This window comes from Tamandua tetradactyla, chromosome 15 (assembly GCF_023851605.1).
Source record: "Tamandua tetradactyla isolate mTamTet1 chromosome 15, mTamTet1.pri, whole genome shotgun sequence".
NCBI classification, from domain to species: domain Eukaryota; kingdom Metazoa; phylum Chordata; class Mammalia; order Pilosa; family Myrmecophagidae; genus Tamandua; species Tamandua tetradactyla.
In genome coordinates, this window is record NC_135341.1 from 49,059,334 (window position 1) to 49,078,219 (window position 18,886).

General features: G+C 44.7%; 1 protein-coding gene across 1 annotated transcript; it reads left to right on the forward strand.

Annotated features, from left to right (window-relative positions):
- The first annotated feature begins 14,896 nt into the window (after positions 1 to 14,896).
- On the forward strand, positions 14,897 to 16,943 carry LOC143656818 (deleted in lung and esophageal cancer protein 1-like). Its single transcript, XM_077128631.1, has 4 exons — positions 14,897 to 15,130; positions 16,174 to 16,327; positions 16,570 to 16,693; positions 16,786 to 16,943. The coding sequence occupies exons 1-4, from the start codon at positions 14,957 to 14,959 to the stop codon at positions 16,907 to 16,909; spliced, it is 576 nt and encodes a 191-aa protein (XP_076984746.1). The 5' UTR covers positions 14,897 to 14,956; the 3' UTR covers positions 16,910 to 16,943.
- Positions 16,944 to 18,886: the final 1,943 nt, after the last annotated feature.

Here is an 18,886-nt window from a genome sequence, read left to right on the forward strand (position 1 = left end):
CTTCTTCATGTCCTCCCTCAGTTTATCGATTTCGTTTTTGAAGAGGTTTTCCATTTCTGTTCATATATTCAGCATTGGTTTTCTCAGCTCCTGTATCTAATTTGGACTATTGGTTTGTTCTTTTGACTGGGCCATATTTTCAATTTTCTGAGCGTGATCCGTTGTCTTCTGCTGGCGTCTGGGCATTTAGTCAGATTTCCCTGGGTGTTGGACCCAACAGGTTGAAAGATTTTTCTGTGAAATCTCTGGGTTCTGTTTTTCTTATCCTGCCCAGTAGGTGGCGCTCGTGGCACACGTTTGTCTGCAGGTCCCACCAGTAAAAGGTGCTGTGGGTCCTTTAACTTTGGAAAACTCTCGCCATTCTGTATCGTTTCTACTACCCTAGTAGCTGTCCTGGAGGAGAAACTAAGATCCGCACGTCTTACTAAGCCGCCATCTTCTCCGGAACCCATCCTAAGGCTTTTAAGGAAGACGAGAGACTCTTTTACTACTTCTTCAGCCAGCAAGCCTCTCCTGTGGAGTTCATCCATATATTTCATCAGAGCTGACCACCTCACAACCTGCCCTACAGATTTTGGACTCTTCCATTCCCATGGTTGTATGAGACACCTTTATAAATCTCATATTTACAGATCTCTCCTGTTGGTTCTGTTTCTCTAGGTAACCCTGACTAACACAATGTCTGAGAGACAAAGTAGTAAGTCAAGTGAAGGAGGTAATTCCCTAAAGGGCCTATCTCCCCCTAAGTAAAAGGGGAACAGTGCCCAGTTCAAGTGGTGGCCATCCTTCAAAGAATTCAGACCCCAGAAGCTGGGAATCAGAAATAGCTTAAGCTTGCCTTCCACCTCAGCTTCTGTCTCAACCACACCCTGCAGCTAAGAACTAAAGACTCCACACCACTTTATGCCAGTGGGAAGCTCAGGGCTGACAAACACCACATGCTTGGCAAGATAGGAGAAGCACATAGTCTAGAGCCTCCACATGAAACAACTAGAAAAACAAGAGATGAAAAATTCTGATTAGTTAAACAGAAGCTATTTAGAGGCCTAGAATAAGTTGAATGGAATGTCAAAGAATGGATAGAAACAAAGCCAACCCACAAGGAAAGAGGAGAAGAAAGTGGCCTAGGTAAAAGAGAGAAAGTGACCTCCAGAATAACCTACTAAAGGAAATCAGATGCCTAGACACCAGCAAAAAGTAATAAGTCATACTAGGAAAAACAAAGACATGGCCCAGTCATGGGAATAAGCTAAAATTTCATACAAAATAGAGGTGTTGAAACAACTAATTAAAGATATTCAAACAAGCAAATCAATGAATTCAGGGAAGATATGGCAAAAGAGAGGAGGACATAAAGAAGACGCTGGGGGCGGGCCGCGGTGGCTCAGCGGGCAAAGTGCTTGCCTGCTATGCCGGAGGACCTCGGTTCGATTCCCGGCCCCAGCCCATGTAACAAAAACGGAGAAACAGAATACAATAAAACAAGAAAATGTTTAAAAGATGTTTCCCTTTCTTCCTTCCTTCCTTCCTTCTATCCTTCCTTCCTTCTCTCTGTCTTTCCTTAAAAAAAAAAAGAAGACGCTGGGCAACAATACAGAGAACTCAAAAGCTTGAAAAAACAAATGGCAGAATGTATGGGAATGACAGGCACAATAGAAGAGATGAAAGACAATGGAGAATTACAATAGCAGATTTGGAGAGGCAGAAGAAAGGATTAATTAACTAGAAGACAGGACATCTGAAATCCTACACACAAAAGAACAGATAGGGAAAGGAATGGAAAAATATGAGCAGGGTCTCAGGAAATTGGATGACAACATGAAATGCACAAATATGCATGTTATGCGTAACCCAGAAGGAGAAGAGAGTGGGGAAATGGCAGGAAGAATAATGAAGGAAATAATTATTGAATATTTCCCAACTCTTATGAAAGACATAAAATTACAGGTTCAAGAAGTGCAGCGTGCCCCCAATGAATAGATACAAATAGACACTAACTAATCAGATTGTCAAATGTCAAAGACAGAGACAGAATTCTAAAAGCAAGAGGAAAGTGATCCATCACATACAAGGGAAGCTCAATAAGACTATACGCGGGTTTCTCAGCAGAAACCATGGAGGTGAGAAGGCGGTAGTATGATATATTTAGGATACTGAAAGAGGAAAACTTCCAACATATAATTCTATATCTGGTAAAACTGTCCTTCAAAAATAAGGTAGAGTTTAAAATGTTTTCAGACAAACAGACACTAAGAGAGTTTGTGAACAAAAGATTGCTCTACACAAACAGACATTTGCACACCAATGTTCTTAACAACATTATTCACAATTGCCAAAAGATGGAAACAAATTGAAAGCCCATCAACAGATGAGTGGATCAACAAAATGTAGCATATACATATGATGGAATATTATGCAGCAGTAAGATAAAATGACATCCTGAAGCACATGACAAGATGGATGAGCTTTGACTTAATGCTGAGTGAATTAGCCAGACACAAAAGGATAGATACTGTATGATTCTACTTTTATGACTAGCATAAAGGTATAATCAGAGGCTTATAGTACAGACTAAAGGGGACTTAGAAATACATGGAAGCTAGAGATGGGTGAACTATTAGCTCATGAGGTTGAACTCCATTGCAAGGGAATAGATAGGAATGAAGGTAGTTCTCTAGAGGGTCTATAAGTTTATAAGTAACTCCAGTGTAAGGGAATAGATAGGAGTGAAGGTGGTTCTCTAGAGGGTCTATATTGAAGATGAACAAAGTTGAAACGGGTTGTAGAGACCTATGTGTTCCACCAATTAACGCTAGAAATATGAATTAGTTCTCACAAGAATTATTTCAAAGATATGATTCTTGTACAAAGAGTGTTTCAGTCCAGGGTACAGGGTGAACACTGCTATTGCATGCTATGAGCTATGTTCAAAAGGAAACCATCAGCATTACCACAGCAATAGCAGAGGTAAATAATGGGAAGAGGGATAAGGATTAAGATGAGGTATAGATTTTCTATTTGGCGAGGCTATGTGTATTGGTTTTCTTTCTCTTAGGAACAATGAAATTATCTAAAATTGAAAATGTTGATGGACTGTGGACTTTGGGCCTTTTACATGATGCCCGATGAATGCAGGTGGCTGAAGGATGCACTGACAGAGAAGTAGATTGGCAAAAGATGGTGTATACTTATGAACGAAGGTTGTGGTGCTACAAAAAGGAACAAAGTCATGAAGCATGCAATGATGTGAATGAACATGTGGGACATTTGGTGAGACAAAATAAACCAGAAACAAAAGAAAACAATGGCATGGTCACCTTTAGAAAATGCTTATAAGAAAACAGGGGCCTATATTGTAATTTTTAGAGCAGACACATTAAGTCTGGAGTGGTGATTGTTATTTCTGGATTTTGAGAGGCTGTTTTATATATTTAACCTGATATTTAGAGATAAAAACAAAGCCAAACACATTGGGGTTAGAGTTATTGAGAACACAGGGGTAAGGAAGACAGTGTCTACATTTAGTGTCTACATACTCTTTGAGACTAATGGAAGAAAGTTGTATTTGGTCAGGAACTGAAATCTTCTGTAGTACATAATCTAATTCAACCTAGAGAGGTATAGCTCATTTGAAAAATTGAAACACAGGGAGCCCAGCATAAGAAAGAGGTCCTTTAATCCTGTATAGATTATCGTAATACCTGGATACATCCTAGAGTATGCTAAACAGATAATAAAAAAGTTTTGGCAAAGTCCCCTGAGGGATGGGAGAAAGAATATGGAAGCGTTAAACCTTACCATCAGGGAATCCCTTGATACTGTGTCAAGCTTTAAGGTTACCCAAATCAATAGGCCATGCCTTTGATCATGAGGCTTACTCTTGTGAAGCTTATGTAGGTACCACAGAAGCTTAGACTACCTATAGGCATGCCCAAGAGTTACTGCTGGAGAGCCTCTTTTGTTGCTCAGATGTGGCCTCACTCTCTCTAAGCCCAACTCTGCAAGTGAAATCATTGCCCTCCCCCCTACTTGGGACATGACATCCAGGGGTGAAAGTCTCCCTAGTGACATGGGAGATGACTCCTAGGGATGAATCCAGACCTGGCACCGTGGGATCAACAATTCCATCCTGACCAAAAGGGAGAAAGAAGCGTAATTTAAAAAGTATCAGTGGCAGAGAGAGTTCAAATAGAGTCGAGAGGCTACTCTGGAGGTTGCTCTTATGCAAGCTTAAGTTAGACATTGCTACCTATCATAATCTGCCAACCCCCAGCCAGGACCATTCTAGCGAATCCTAAAGAGCACCTAGGGCAATATATAAGATTCCACCAGGGTTCCATGCACTAAAGTAACTTTCCAGAAACCTACAACCTCCAGGTGGGCCCCTGGTCCAGATAAGTTCTAAAACCTAGCCCATTCTCTCCAGAATATCAAATAAGTCCATTTCCCTACCCCATATTAGTGACAGACCCTTCCAATATGAAAAATTTAGAATTATCATAGCCTAAACACCGCTAAAGAGAGGGATGGAAAGATCAAAGGTGATGGTGGAGTTATACAGAGAATATAGGATTTAACAAATGAATATGAATGCTGAATCATTAAATGGATATCTCGTTTAGTCTCCAGTACTTTAGAGCAGCTAGAAGTCAAAACATAAAATTGTGAAATCATAACCCATGTCAAACTTTGAAATATGTTCTACAGCTAATTGTGGTGCTATGCTTTGAAATTTATAGCTTTTTATGTATATGTCATTTTTTACAAAAAAAAGAAGGAAAAAAAATTGATTGTGATGATAAAAAAATATTTAAGCCTTCCAGCCTCCTGTATTCTGGAACAGCTAGAAGGAAGAATCTGAGAGGATCATATCGTAGCTCATAACAAACTCTGGGATATGTTCTGTAACCACCTGTTGAAGAGTGCTTTGAAAACTACTGATTTTTTATTTCTTTGCTTTGTATATATGTTATACTATACAATTAAAAAAAACTTAAAAAAAAAAAAACCTCAACAGTAACAAAACAAACTGACTAGAAATTGGGCCAAAGACATGAAAAGCCAATGAAACATTACTATACATGCCTACTAGAACAGCTAAATTTAAAAAGTTACAGTACCAATTTGTTGCAAAGATATGCTGAGACTGCATCTTTCATACATGCTGGGGGGAATATAAAATGTTATGGCCCGTCCAGAGAATTAATTAACAATTTCTTAAAAGAACTAAACCTATGCTTAGCATATGACCCAGCAGTTGTACTCCTAGACATTTATTCAAGAGAAACGAAAACTTTGGTCCACAGAAACCTGTATGTGGTTGTTTGTGGCAGTTTTTTTCATAATATCCCCAGACTGGAAACAACCAAAATGTCCCTCAACAGGTAAATGGTCAAACAAACTTTGGTACATCTATTCAATGGAACACTACTCGATAAAAAAAAAAAAAAAGGAACAAACTATTGATTCCACAACAAATTGGACTGATCTTAAAGGCATCATATTGAATGAAAAATCCATCTCAAAGATCACATCAATGACAAAATTATAGAGATGGAAAACAGATTGGTAGTTACCAGCGGTAAGGGATAGTGTCTGTAAGGGGAATGGGTGGGACTATAAAGGGGTAGCACAAGGGATGTCTTTGTAATGATGAAATAGTTCTGTATCTTGATTGCAATGGTGGCTAAGTGAATATATATACATGTGATAAAATTGCACAACACTACACACACACATTGTACTAAAGTAAAATTCTTGATTTTGTATTATACTATAGTTATGGATAACGTAACCATTGGGGGAAACTGGGTGAAGAGCACACAGGACCTATCTTTACAACTTCCGGTTAATTTAGAATTATTTCAAAATAAAAATAAAATATTTTTATAATAAAAAAAGAGATATGCTCTACAAGAAATGCTAAAGGGAACACTACGGGAGATATGAAAAGACAGGAGAGAGAGGTCTGGAGAAGAATGTAGAAATGAAGAAATGAAAATAAGATGTGATATATGAGCATAAAGATGATGGTAAAAACAGAGAAAAAAATAAGATGTGATAAATGAGCATAAAGTCATGATGCATGCAACAACATGCATGAATCTTGAGGACATTTTGTTGAGTGAAATTAACCAGAAACAAGAGGACAAAACTTTATGGTCTCACTAATACAAACGAACATTAATGAGTGAACTTTTAGAATTCAAGTTGAGAATACAGGTTATCAGGAGACAGAAAGAGGGTAGAGACTGGGCATATGATGCTGAAGGAGTACAGAATGTTCAGCAACATTGATTATAAAGATCCAGAAATGGATAGCATAATCCTATCTGATGGTAGCACAGTGTTTTACATACATTGAACAAGGCTGAGTGTGAGTATAATTGAAGGAGGCGGGCTGGGGGCATGTATGACACCAGAAGGAAAGATAGAAGATAAAGATTGGGACTGTATAACTTAGTGAAGCATAGAAGGAACAGTGATGGTGATTAAATGTACAAATATAAGAACATTTTTACATGATGGAGAACAAATTAATATTAACATTGCAAGGTGTTGAAAATGGAATGGTATACTGGAAAAATGCAATCAATGCAAACTAGGGTCTATAGTTAACAGTAACATTGTAACAGGCTTCCATTAAACATAACATGGCAATATACCGAATCTAAATGTCAATAAGAGGGGATATAAGAGAGGGATATGGGATTCTTGGTATTGTTTCTCCTTTTTATCTCATTTTTTAATCTTCATTTTCTTTTCCTCTTCTTTCTTTGCAGAAGAAATGGAAATATCTTCATATAGATTGTGATAGTGACTGCATAATGATGTGATTGTATAGGAACCATTGATTGTTTACTTATGATGGGTTGTAGGGTATGTGAATAAAACTGTTTCAAAAGTAACAGAAAGATACAAGTGCTGGAGAAAATGTGAAGAGAGACATGAAGCTCGTCACTGTTGGTACGGAAGTAGGATGAACGATGCAGTCATCTGAAGGGTGGTGTGGTGGCTCCACAAGAGCTTAGTGTAGGGTTGCCATATGATCCTGCAACCCTGTTACTATTGGAGGAGCTCAGAGTGGGGACATGAATGAACGTTTTTACACTGGTGTTTATGGTGGCAGTGTTCATAATTTGCAATGGATGGAGGTGGCCTAAGGGTACATCGACTGATGAACAGACAAGTGAACTGTGGTGTATACATACAATGGAATATTGAGCGGCTGCAAGAAGGAAACATGAAATTGTGAATGAAACCTGAGGACAGTATGTTGAATGAAATAAACCAGAAATTAAAGGGCAGATATTATAGTGCCTCACTAATATGGACTAACCATAATGTGCAAACTCTGAGAATTGAATTTGAAAACATAGGTTATCAGGGAAAAATTTATTGTAAAAGTTAGATTGTAAGCTCTTACAGTAATCACATCTATTCCTGAGTTGTAACTGTTATTACTAAATTCTGAGGTATGGAGCTCTTTCTGTATAACCTGGTCATTCCCTGGAACTTCGGGTATCTGCGTGACACCTGAGACCCAGAGCTAGAGTTCTGCAGTTATGAAAGTCAGCATTACCCCATGTTGTAGTTTGCTAGCTGCCGGAATGCAACACACCAGAGGCTTTTAATAAAAGGGGATTTATTTTTTTAGTTCTTCAGAGGAAAGGCAGCTAACTTTTCACTGAGGTTCTTTCTTAAGTGGGAAGGCACAGGATGGTCTCTGCTGGCCTTCTCTCCAGGCCCCTGGGTTCCAGCAACTTTCCCTGGGGTGATTTCTTTCTGCATCTCCAAAGGCCTCGGCTGAGCTGCAAGTGCTGAGATGAGGAATGCCGAACTGCTTAGGCTGTGCTACGTTGTGCTCTCTCATTTAAGCACCAGCCAATTAAGTCAAACGTCATTCATTGCAGCAGGCACGCCTCCTAGCCGGCTGCAGATGTAATTAGCTGTAGAGAGCCGCTTTCCGGGTTTGGCCTAGTGGACACGCTGCAGCCTGCTCTAGAGTTCCCCCCGCCCATCGAGTGAGCTAAGATGGCGCTCACATCCTGCTTCCGCAAATGACGCACACGCCCACCAACCCTATCTTCCAATCACCTCTGTATACGTGGCACTAACCTATTGGGTTTGGGCACAGTATATAAGAGGTTACCCGGACGGGGTGGGTGGAGACGACCCACAGGGAGCCGTGCCTGACGGCCGCATAGAGGTCGCTCCCCCGCGGGGTATCTTGTCCCGCGCGGAACCTGTAACAGAGAATGCAAGCTTAACTCCAGTAAAGGTCTGTGCTTACAACTGCTACGTGTCTTGGATCTGTGTTTCTCACCAGCGCGGATTTGTCTGCGTCTCTCTGTCTCTCCTCATTGTCTCACCCGCCGGCCGGGGGCTTGACGCTGAGCGAGAAGTCGCGGACAAGTGGTGGCCCGTACGGGGAACCCTTCTGCTGCCTTTCCCCGAGCTGGTGAGGACGCGCATCCTGAGTTCGCGGCGGACTTTCCACGCCTGATCACCGTGGGAAGGTGAGTGCTTCTTATTACGTGAGAGTTAAGGGCTGTGGGCGTTCAGGTAGCCCCAGTGAATCGGGAGAGCTCCCCGATTGATTAAAGTACAGTGCCGACTGCAAGCATGGGGCAGTCAGGAAGTTCACCTTTGTTAGCTCCTTTAAAGACCCTTTTGAAGCAGCGGGGCATCTCAGTTAAGAAGAGTTCCCTCCTGCGGTTCCTTGACGATGTTGTTACCTTTGCCCTTTGGTTCGCCCATTCCGGTAGCCTCAGTCTGCCCTCTTGGTTAAAACTTGGTAATGACATAGAACGGGCGCGCCGGACGGGCCTTTGTATGGACCCGATCCTGGTCCCTATCTGGGAAACCGTCCATGCTTGCCCTGAGGCGGAGAATGCTGCAGGCCTAAGTCCGTCTTCCGCCCTGCTGCAGGCACGGCACGCGCTCCAAGAAACTCAGTCAGTTTCGTCTGCGGACGGCTCCCGTAAAGGCAAGCCGCCAGAGTCAGACGTTAGTTCAGACACCTCTGACTCAGAGTCAGATGGTGATGAGACCGAGGGTGCAGACGCGCCTCCGCTGATCGATTGGGGGAGGCCCCCTGTCTCACCCACGCAGCCTTCTGCTCCGCCAGTGCCTGCTGCAGGGGCGCAGCGGCTTCCGGTGAATGGTTTTGGTGATCTCGCCAAAAACCCTCACCACGGGCTCCCTCTGGTGGCCGAATCAGGTAATTACAGTGGCTGCTCTCCAACTTCTAAGCGCTTGTTAAAAGGAATGGGATATGTCCCCGGCAAAGGCTTAGGAGCCTCATTGCACGGGCGCGCAAGGCCTATACAAGCTGTCTCCAATTCTGACAGACGAGGCCTGGGTTTTTCCTAGGGGCCACTGAGGGGAGATTCCCACCCACACCTATAAAACTAAAATGGAAGACCAGTACCCCGGTGTGGGTGCCTCAGTGGCCATTAGCACAGGAAAAACTCTCAGCATTACACACTCTAGTGTCAGATCAGTTAAAAAAGGGCCACATCATTCCCTCTACATCACCTTGGAACACCCCTATTTTTGTCATAAAGAAAAAATCAGGCAGATGGAGATTGTTACATGATTTAAGAGCCATTAATAATTGCATGGAGTCCTTAGGACCTGTTCAGATGGGGTTGCCCCTTCTTTCAGCTCTGCCAGAGCATTGGCCTATTTTCATCTTAGACATCAAAGACTTACTAAAGAAACAGAAAGGGGGAATAGGTCACGGCCTGTCCCCGAAGGCTCAACTGTCTGTAGCCTTATTTACATATAATTTTTTAAATGAAAATGCACAAGGAATGACACCTGCCCTACAGCACACCACTCCGAGTCCTCCACATAGAGGTCTAGTCCGTTGGAAGGATGTCCTGTCAGGACAATGGCAAGGCCCTGACCCAGTGCTCAGCTGGGCCAGAGGCTCTGTTTGTGTTTTTCCCCAGGAGCCAGGACGTCAACCAGTGTGGGTTCCGGAAAGACTGGTGAGAACCGTGACATCGCCCGAGGAGGCCACGGAGCTGTTGCCCAAAAAACCAACAAGCCTTCAACCTGAGCCACCAGATCCGGTCTCCAACTCTGCTGATGACGGCGGCAACTGACGAGATAGCAACGAAAGCGCCGGTCACCCTTCGATTGTTTAGAAGGGGGACCAGTTTTAATAACCCCCGTTGCCTTCGACCTTTCCAAACTGGGCGAGACTGTACAAAGTCTGTGGAACCGAGTCACCTCATGGTTCTCTTGGCCCAATTTGACTACTTGGATTCTTGTGGCAGTGGGACTATTAGTGGGCTTAGTCACTGTTAAATGTTTGTTAGAACGCTTGTTCCAGACACAGCAGCAACTACGTGTTTCTACCATGTTAGCTATGTCTTCCCAGTCAAATGTGGGTGTGCGTCCCTCCTCGATAGATAGCCCGTCTGAATCACCTGGGGCAAAGCTCTTGTCAGCAAGGTTTGTTGCAGGCTCCCTGGCCACTACCCGTGTTTAGCTAGGCACCAGAGGCTGTTAATTTTGCGCGCCTAGCCGCCTCGACGGTGGAGCTGCGGCCGCAGTCCTGGCCAGACTGGGCTTGGCTCTAGCCATTGCACCGAGGCCTCCGCAGCGTTTCCTATGCCCTGGCTGTCGCTCTCATAATCCCCGCTTGACCCAGTTGCGAGGCGAAGCACTGCAGGGAGAGTCACGTTGTTTCCAGCTCACGGGCTCTCCGGTCTCTATATGAGGTGAGCATTCTGGTCGGTGCCAGAGGCTCCGTCGTGTGATGACGCGAGCCTAGTCCAGACTCCCCAAAGCACCAAACTATGTTGTGAGCCACTCAGGCCCACGGGAGCACCATCATCAATAGAGACACTGGGTACAAGAATACGGTCTACGGACCATGCCTCTTATAAAAACAAAAAGGGGGAGATGTAGAGAGCCGCTTTCCGGGTTTGGCCTAGTGGACACGCTGCAGCCTGCTCTAGAGTTCCCCCCGCCCATCGAGTGAGCTAAGATGGCGCTCACATCCTGCTTCCGCAAATGACGCACACGCCCACCAACCCTATCTTCCAATCACCTCTGTATACGTGGCACTAACCTATTGGGTTTGGGCACAGTATATAAGAGGTTACCCGGACGGGGTGGGTGGAGACGACCCACAGGGAGCCGTGCCTGACGGCCGCATAGAGGTCGCTCCCCCGCGGGGTATCTTGTCCCGCGCGGAACCTGTAACAGAGAATGCAAGCTTAACTCCAGTAAAGGTCTGTGCTTACAACTGCTACGTGTCTTGGATCTGTGTTTCTCACCAGCGCGGATTTGTCTGCGTCTCTCTGTCTCTCCTCATTGTCTCACCCGCCGGCCGGGGGCTTGACGCTGAGCGAGAAGTCGCGGACAATTAGCAACAGATGAGGTTCACACGCCATTGACTCATGTCCATAGCAACAGAACTAGGTGCCTTCACCTGGCCAAGTTGACAACTGACTCTAACTACCACACCCCATATAGCAACTGTTTTTAAAAAGCTGAAAAACAGATGAGATTTCAATTAGAGATACGAATGAAACCGATCTAGGTAGGACTAAGATCAGAATATAGGATAAAGGACGATATTGACTGTATTTTAAAAATAAAAAATAAAAAAATAATAAAATTTGCAAAGTCCCCTTGAGGGACTGGGAAAAAAAGTGGAAATATTAAGCTTCCCTACCTGGGGAAGACCTGATATTCTCACAAGCATTGGGGACTAGCAATTTAATAGACCAAGCCCTTGATCTTGGGGCTTGCCATTATGAAACTTATTCCTGCAAAGGAGAAGCTAAGCCTATTTATAATTATGCCTAAAAGTCACCCTCTGAGAACCTCTTTTGCTGCTCAGATGTGACCACTTTCTCTCTCTCTCTCTAAGCCAACTCTGCAGGTGAACTCACTGCCCTCCTCACTATGTGGGACGTGACTCCCAGGGATAAATCTGGCCCTGGCATCATGGAATTGAGGACTTCTTCACCAAAAGGTTGGAAGAGAAATGAAACAAAATAGTTTCAGTGGCTGAGAGATTTCAAATAGAGTCAAGAGGTCATTCTGGAGGTTATTCTTATGCATTATATAGATATCCCTTGTGCTGGTTTGCATCTATTATGTACCCCTGAAAAGCCATATTTTAATCCTGGTCCAATTTTGAACTATTCAACCTACAGAATAGGTTGGAAACTTGATTAGATTTGATTGGATTGTCTCCAGGGAGATGTGACACACCCAATTGTGGGTATTAACTTTGATGAGCTGGAGATGGGACTCTACCCATTCCAGGTGGGTCTTAATTAGCATACTGGAATGCTTTACAAGAGGAAAACATTTTGGAGAGCCCTCGGAACAGACACAGCTGACAGAAAGGACAGAAAGGACAGAGCCTAGAGAAATAACAGAAGCCTCAGAACTGACAGAAACTTCACAGTAGAGCTGACAGAGAGCAGATTGTAGACGCTTGTAGAACAGTTGCTTCAGAGAATAGAGATATGGATATTTGGAGATGCTTGGAGCCCAGCAGATGTCATATGAGATGTTAAGCAAGCCAGAACCCAGAGAGAGCCGAGGGAAGCCAAGAGATGAAAGCCAACCCTGGGGAAGTAAAATGAGGACCCTCTACAGGACCAGAGGACCAGCGTGCCTTCCCAGTCGACAGAGGTGCTGCAGATGCATTGGCCTTCCTTGAATTAAGCTATCTTTCTCTGGATGCCTTAGTTTGGACATTTCCACGGGCATAGAACTGTAAACTTGTAACTTATTAAATTCCCTTTTTAAAAGTCGTTCCAGTTCTGGTATATTGCATTCCAGCAGCTTGCAAACTAACACATCCCTTTTCACTTTTTGCTGTACTGGAGTAACTACAGGGAAACACCTGAAACTGTGCTAACGGAATGCAATATACCAGAAACGGAATGGCTTTTTAAAAGGGGAATTTAATAAGTTGCTAGTTTATAGTTCTAAGGCTGAGAAAATGTTCCAATTAAAACAGGTCTATAGAAATGTTCAATCAAAGGCGTCCAGAGAAAGATACCTTGGTTCAAGAAGGCCACTGAAGTTCAGGGTTTCTCTCTCAAGTGAGAAGGCATGTGGTGAACACAGTCAGGGCTTCTCTCTCATCTGGAAAGGCATGTGGCGAACATGGCGTCATCTGCTAGCTTCCTCTCCTGGCTTCCGGTTTCATGAAGCTCCCTGGGAGGCGTTTTCCTTCTTCATCTCCAAAGGTCGCTGGCTGGCAGACTCTGCTTCTCGTGGCTATGTCATTCTGCTCTCTCTGAATCTCTCATTCTCCAAAATGTTTCCTTTTTTATAGGACTCCAGAAACTAATCAAGACCCACCCTAATGGGTGGAGACACGCCTCCAGCTAATCCAGTTTAACAACCACTCTTGATTAAATCACATCTCCAAGGAGATGACCTAATTGCAGTTTCAAATATACAATACTGAATAGGGATTAGAAGAAACGACTGCTTTTACAAAATGGGATTAGGATTAAAGCGTGGCTTTTCTAGGGTCCATACATCCTTTCAAACCAGCACAAACTGTAATCCAGTAGCCTTAATGCTTGAGGATGATCGCATAACTATATAGCTTTTACAGTGTGGCTGTGTGATTGTGAAAACCTGTGACTGACATTCCCTTTATCGAGTGTATGGACAGATGAATAAGAAAATAAGGACAAAAAATTAATATTAGGGGGTGGGGGATATGGGATGTTTAGGGTGTTCTTTTTTACTTTTATTTTTATGTTTATTCTTATTTTTATTGTTTTTGGGGTAATAATGTTTAAAATTAACGGTGATGATGAATGCACAACTATATAATGGTACTGTGAACCGTTCATTATATACTTTGGATATATCTCAATACAATTGCATTTAAAAAAAAAAAAACTTTGTGGCCTTCCTATATATTAAATTATCAACCTGCTCCAAACAAATATCTTCAAGACAGGCCTCTCTACTTTGGACTCTGGGTCAGGTTGCCAAGGGACTACACCTTTCAGATGCTTTGAAGCCTTTTTGTCTGGCTCTGCACTGTCCAGTAGTCACTGGCCACACGTGACCACTGACATTCAATTTAATTTAAAAAAAAGTTAGAATTTGAGTTTCTTAATCATTTATCCATATTTCAAGTGCTCAATAGCCATAGCTATGGCTATTGAGCCATAGTGGCTCAATAGTGGCTATTATATGAGTCACTAGTGGCTATTATATGAGCACAGACCAAACATTTCCATCATCACAGCACTTCAGTTGGTCTAACTGAAAGGAGGTATGGCCTTAAATCTGAGGTTTTTATAAGGAGTCATAGCTGGTTGCATCCTTAGCTTGATGTTGACCTTAGGTCCAGGAATCTGTATTTTTTAACAGGTGCCATGGGTAAATCTGTTTGTTGGGCTGGCTCCACAGACCTGTGTTTGGGAGTCACAAGTCCAAGCCCCATCTTCTCTGGTCTAAGTTATGGCCTCGGCCTCCTAATTGATGTCCTTATACCCACACATGCTTGCCACAGCTCATTCTCTCCAAACGAGTAGAGTGACTTTGAGAATGGCTAAATTGACTTGGACAGCCCCTGTTTAAAACCTTGGATTCCTTGCTTGGCCGATGAGTCTGACCTCAGCCCTGGCCATGCTATGCAATGAAATCTGGTTTGCTTATTTGTCTGTTCCTCTCCAGCCCCTGAGGTCCTGGAGGCAGGTACGGAGGTACTGGGCCGTGCTGGTGGAGTGAGTGTACCTGATGGGGTGACAGGTGATGGGTGGCTGGGGGCAGGGGAGGGGCTGCTTGGCTGTTTGCTGGGCAGAGATGGGGCCAGCCTGGACCCTGCAGGCTGTGCTGGGCTGAGGACCGAGTGGGAACCTTGCTTGGCTTTCCAGGGCAGTGGAGCAGGAGGAGGATAAGCTCCAGTGGAGGAAGCTGCCACCTCCTTTCAGCCACATCCATGCCTGCTCAGGTGAACGTGTCCTTCTTTCTCTCCCTGGAGCTGCTCTCCTACCAGAAGCTCCCAGCTGACCAGATGCTGCCTGGAGTGGACATTCAGCAGCACACAAGTGGGCAGAAAGAGATGGTGTTTACCCAGAATCTGCTGCTGGAGTACACCAACCAGACCACTCAGGTGAGTCTGCTTCAAATGGCAAAAGCAGTGAACTGGGCTGGACTCAGTTCTGGTGGGTCTGAGGACACACCCAAGCAGGGCCCTCAGAGAGCTCCAAGCCAGGTGAAGGTGTGTTGGATGGAAAATCAGGGAAAGCTTCCTGGAGGTGGCAGCACTTGCCGCCTTTACACTGTTGAATCCAGAGAGAAGGGAAAGCATATTGAAAGACAAGTGAAAGGAATGGCCTGATGGGGGTAAGGGGGAGGAGGTGCACAGTGAGCAGCAGAGGCAGCTGTGAGGGGGACTCTCAGCTTGTGTGGGGCTTCAGACAGCAGATGTACATCATGGGCCCAATTCTGTGATGTTACAGAGTCACCAGGCTGTGGTGTGGAGGCTGAGTTGGAGGGGCTGGAGGGAGCTGGAGGAGGGATGGGTCCCTCCAGAAGGTACAGATGAGGAGTGTGAAGCAATGGCCTCGGGGATGGACTACAAAGATGCCAGAAAAAAGAGCTGAGGGCAGGAGACCATAGGAAGTCTGTCGACCCAAGTGCCTGGGCAGCTGCTGGAGCCCAGGAGATGGGGGCTGTGAGAGCTGACGTGGTTGTGTGAGGAAGGGCCTGCAGGTAATGCACAGAGATTGCTAGAGGGCTGGAGTCAGAGGCCCCAGTGGTCAGGGCTCTGGTGAGGCCTGAGTCTCAGGGACTAGTTGAGATGGCCCAGAGTCCCAGAGGAACAGAGGGGCCTTGGCACCCCCAATGAGAGGTTGGGAAAGGGGGAAAGGAGCACAGCCTGAATGGGGAGCAGAAACAACAGAGCTTGTTTAGGTGAGGGTGGCAGCAATTGGCAGAGGGAGCAGTTGGCACCTTCCCAGTTCTTTCCCTGGGCAGAATTCCACAGGCACCCTGTGGCTTTGATGTCTGCCCCGGCCCCCTTCCACCCACTGTGGGATGCCTGGGCCTCTCCTCAGAAGCTTCAGTGCTTGGGGCCGGCAGGATCCCTGTATCCAGCTGGACTGGACAAGGTCGCCTGGTCCGCCACCAAGGTGAAGGGTCTGTGCCCTGCAGGTGGTGCCCCTGCGGGCCACTGTAGCTGTGCCCGAGCTGCAGCTGTCCACCAGCTGGGTGGACTTTGGGATCTGCTTTGTGAACCAGAGGCGGCTCCGGAAGGTCTACCTGGTGAACCTGAGCGGCTGCCAGAGCTACTGGACCGTGTTGATGGGTACCTCGTTCTCGCCTGCCCCCTCCTCCCCTGGGAGCCCCTGACAACCTCGGAATTCCTAGAGGTTGCCAGTCCCTGACTGGCAAGTGGCCTCCAGACTTCCCTGTGTGTGAGGCTGGGCAAGACCAGGGGTGCACACCTGCAAGGCATAAGCCTGGGCTGGGCAAGAGCAACCTGGGGCAGTGTGTGGAGCTGCCTGCCCCCATATGTGTCCTCCCCTCCCCTCCCCTCCCTCGGTGCAGGCCAGCAGGAGCTGGCCAAGGATGTCCAGGCCTTTGGGGTCTCCCCAAGCAGTGGGCTGCTGGAAGCGCGAAAGGTCAACGCACCCCCAACCTCCATCACCCTGCAGGTTTTCTTCACTGCCAGGTACAGCCCCTCCCAGCCTCCCTCACCTTACCACAAGGCCAGAGTCCCCGGCCAGGGCCATCCCCTGACCTCGGCCCCACGGCTCTCCACAGGAGCAGTGAGCTGTATGAGTCCACGCTGGTGGTGGAGGGCATGCTCGGAGAGAAGGCCTGCACCCTGCGGCTCCGGGGTCAAGGTTCCCGTGATGAGAAATATGCATCGCCCCACCAGCTCTGAGGCCCACCCCTCACTCCCAGCCCCAGGCCCCCAGCTTTGGAAAGAAACATGGCCCAGGGCTAAGGAGCGAGTCTGCTGGGCAGGGAGCTGGGTCAGTCGTTATCTGAGGTTGGGCAGAGGGAGGCAGTGGACAATGGAGAGAGCATGAACTGGACCTCAGACCTCCTGCGGCTCTGGATAGCTTTTGTGATGGAGGGGTCAACTTTCCCGAAGGGCAATGTTTGACACAATAGAGCCGAAGGAGGAAGGAAAAACTCTTAGAAAAATAGGAATGTAAGGCATTTCCTTAATCTGATCAAGGCTGCTACAACAAATTTATACAAATATAACATTTAATGTTTCAATACTGAATGCTTTCCCTTTAAAATCATAAGTCAGCTCACATCATCCCTTTTCCATGTTGTACTAGAGGAACGAGTTAATACACTAAGACCTGGAAAAAAGCTATAAACACTGGAAAGTAGGGAACAATAATTCCTAAGATTGTTGGTACATAATCAGTATAGAAAAGTCATCTGCATCTTTACATACCAGCAATGAATAGAATATGAAAATTTAAAAACACACACAAAAAGATAGCCTTTGCAATAGCTTAAAATTGTTAAGTACCCAGGAGTAAATAAAAATATATATACCAGGCCCCTATGGAGAAATCTATACAGGAATAAACTAAAATTTTATCCTGAAAGACTTTAAAGAAAGACTTTAGATAAATGGAGAGATGATATAGTATGTTCTTGGGTTGGAAAACGCATTATTTGTAAATTGTTCTGCAGAGTCATCACAATCCCAAACAAAACCCGACAGATTTTTTCTTTGTGTTGTGGAATTTAAGAAGCTGACTGAAATTTATATGGAAACGCACAGGCCAAGAAAGGCCAAGACCTTCTTGAAGAGCAAAGAGTGATGACTTGCTTTACCAGATATTGACTTTAATATGATATGGTAATTTTAAAAATGTATTTTGCACAAGAATGTCAAACAAGCCAATGGAAGAGAATGGAGAACACAGAATCAAACCCACACACAGAGTAACTGACTTATGGTGGCACTAGGGGAGTGGGAAAAAGACTGTCATTTCAACCAAGAATTTTGGAAAAACCAGGAATCCATACAGAAAAGACTGTACACTCACTTCATGTCATACACAGATATCAAACCCAGGTGGACTGGAGATGTAAATGTGAAAGGCAAACAACAATGACAACTCCAACTCCAACAACAAACAAAAACCACGTAGGTATAGAAGACAAACCAAAAGAAATCTGCAACACAAGTAAATGATAAAGGACTTTTATCAAGAATATTTATTATAAAATACTCTGCCAATCAAAAAGAAGAAGAACAGATAACCCAACAGAAAAATGACAAAAGACTTGAGTAGGCACTTTACGAAACAAGAAATCCAATAAATTTATGAAAAGGTGCTCACCCTCCTTAGGAATGAGAGACAAACAAATTTAACCCATGAGATATGCGCCCCAAAAATGGGTTAAATTTTAAAAGTCTGAAGTATTTGTCAAAGGTATGATAGAGTGAGGGCACCCTTCTCCTGTTTTTAAAAAGTGCAACGTGGAAGACCCACTTGGGATAATGGTTCAGCATATCTATTACATTTGAAGCAATACATACCCTGCAACCTGCAATCCTTCCCCCAGATAAAGAGGCTAGAGAAACTGGTGTTGTGTGATCGGCGATATATTTACAAGAAGGTTCTCCATAAAAGCATTAATCACCATAGTCTAAATAGAAGCAGCCTAAATGTTTATTAGTACAAGAATGAATGAATGGGAGTGCAAGGGTAGTTCAGTGGTAGAATTCTTGTGTGCCATGAGGGAGACCCAGGTTCATTTCCAGCCCATGCACATCCCTCCAAAAACAAACAAACAAAATCAACAGGTGGTGCTGCAATAAATCACATGGGAAAAAAAAATGAAATGTGACCCCCACTATACAGCACACACACACACACACACA

Bases quoted from the DNA above. Each gene is read 5' to 3' on its own strand.
- LOC143656818 (XM_077128631.1), top strand. From the start codon at position 14,957: ATGCCTGCTCAGGTGAACGTGTCCTTCTTTCTCTCCCTGGAGCTGCTC. The intron at 15,131-16,173 runs GTGAGTCTGCTT...TGTGCCCTGCAG, and splicing joins ACACCAACCAGACCACTCAG to GTGGTGCCCCTGCGGGCCAC. The intron at 16,328-16,569 runs GTACCTCGTTCT...CCCTCGGTGCAG, and splicing joins CTACTGGACCGTGTTGATGG to GCCAGCAGGAGCTGGCCAAG.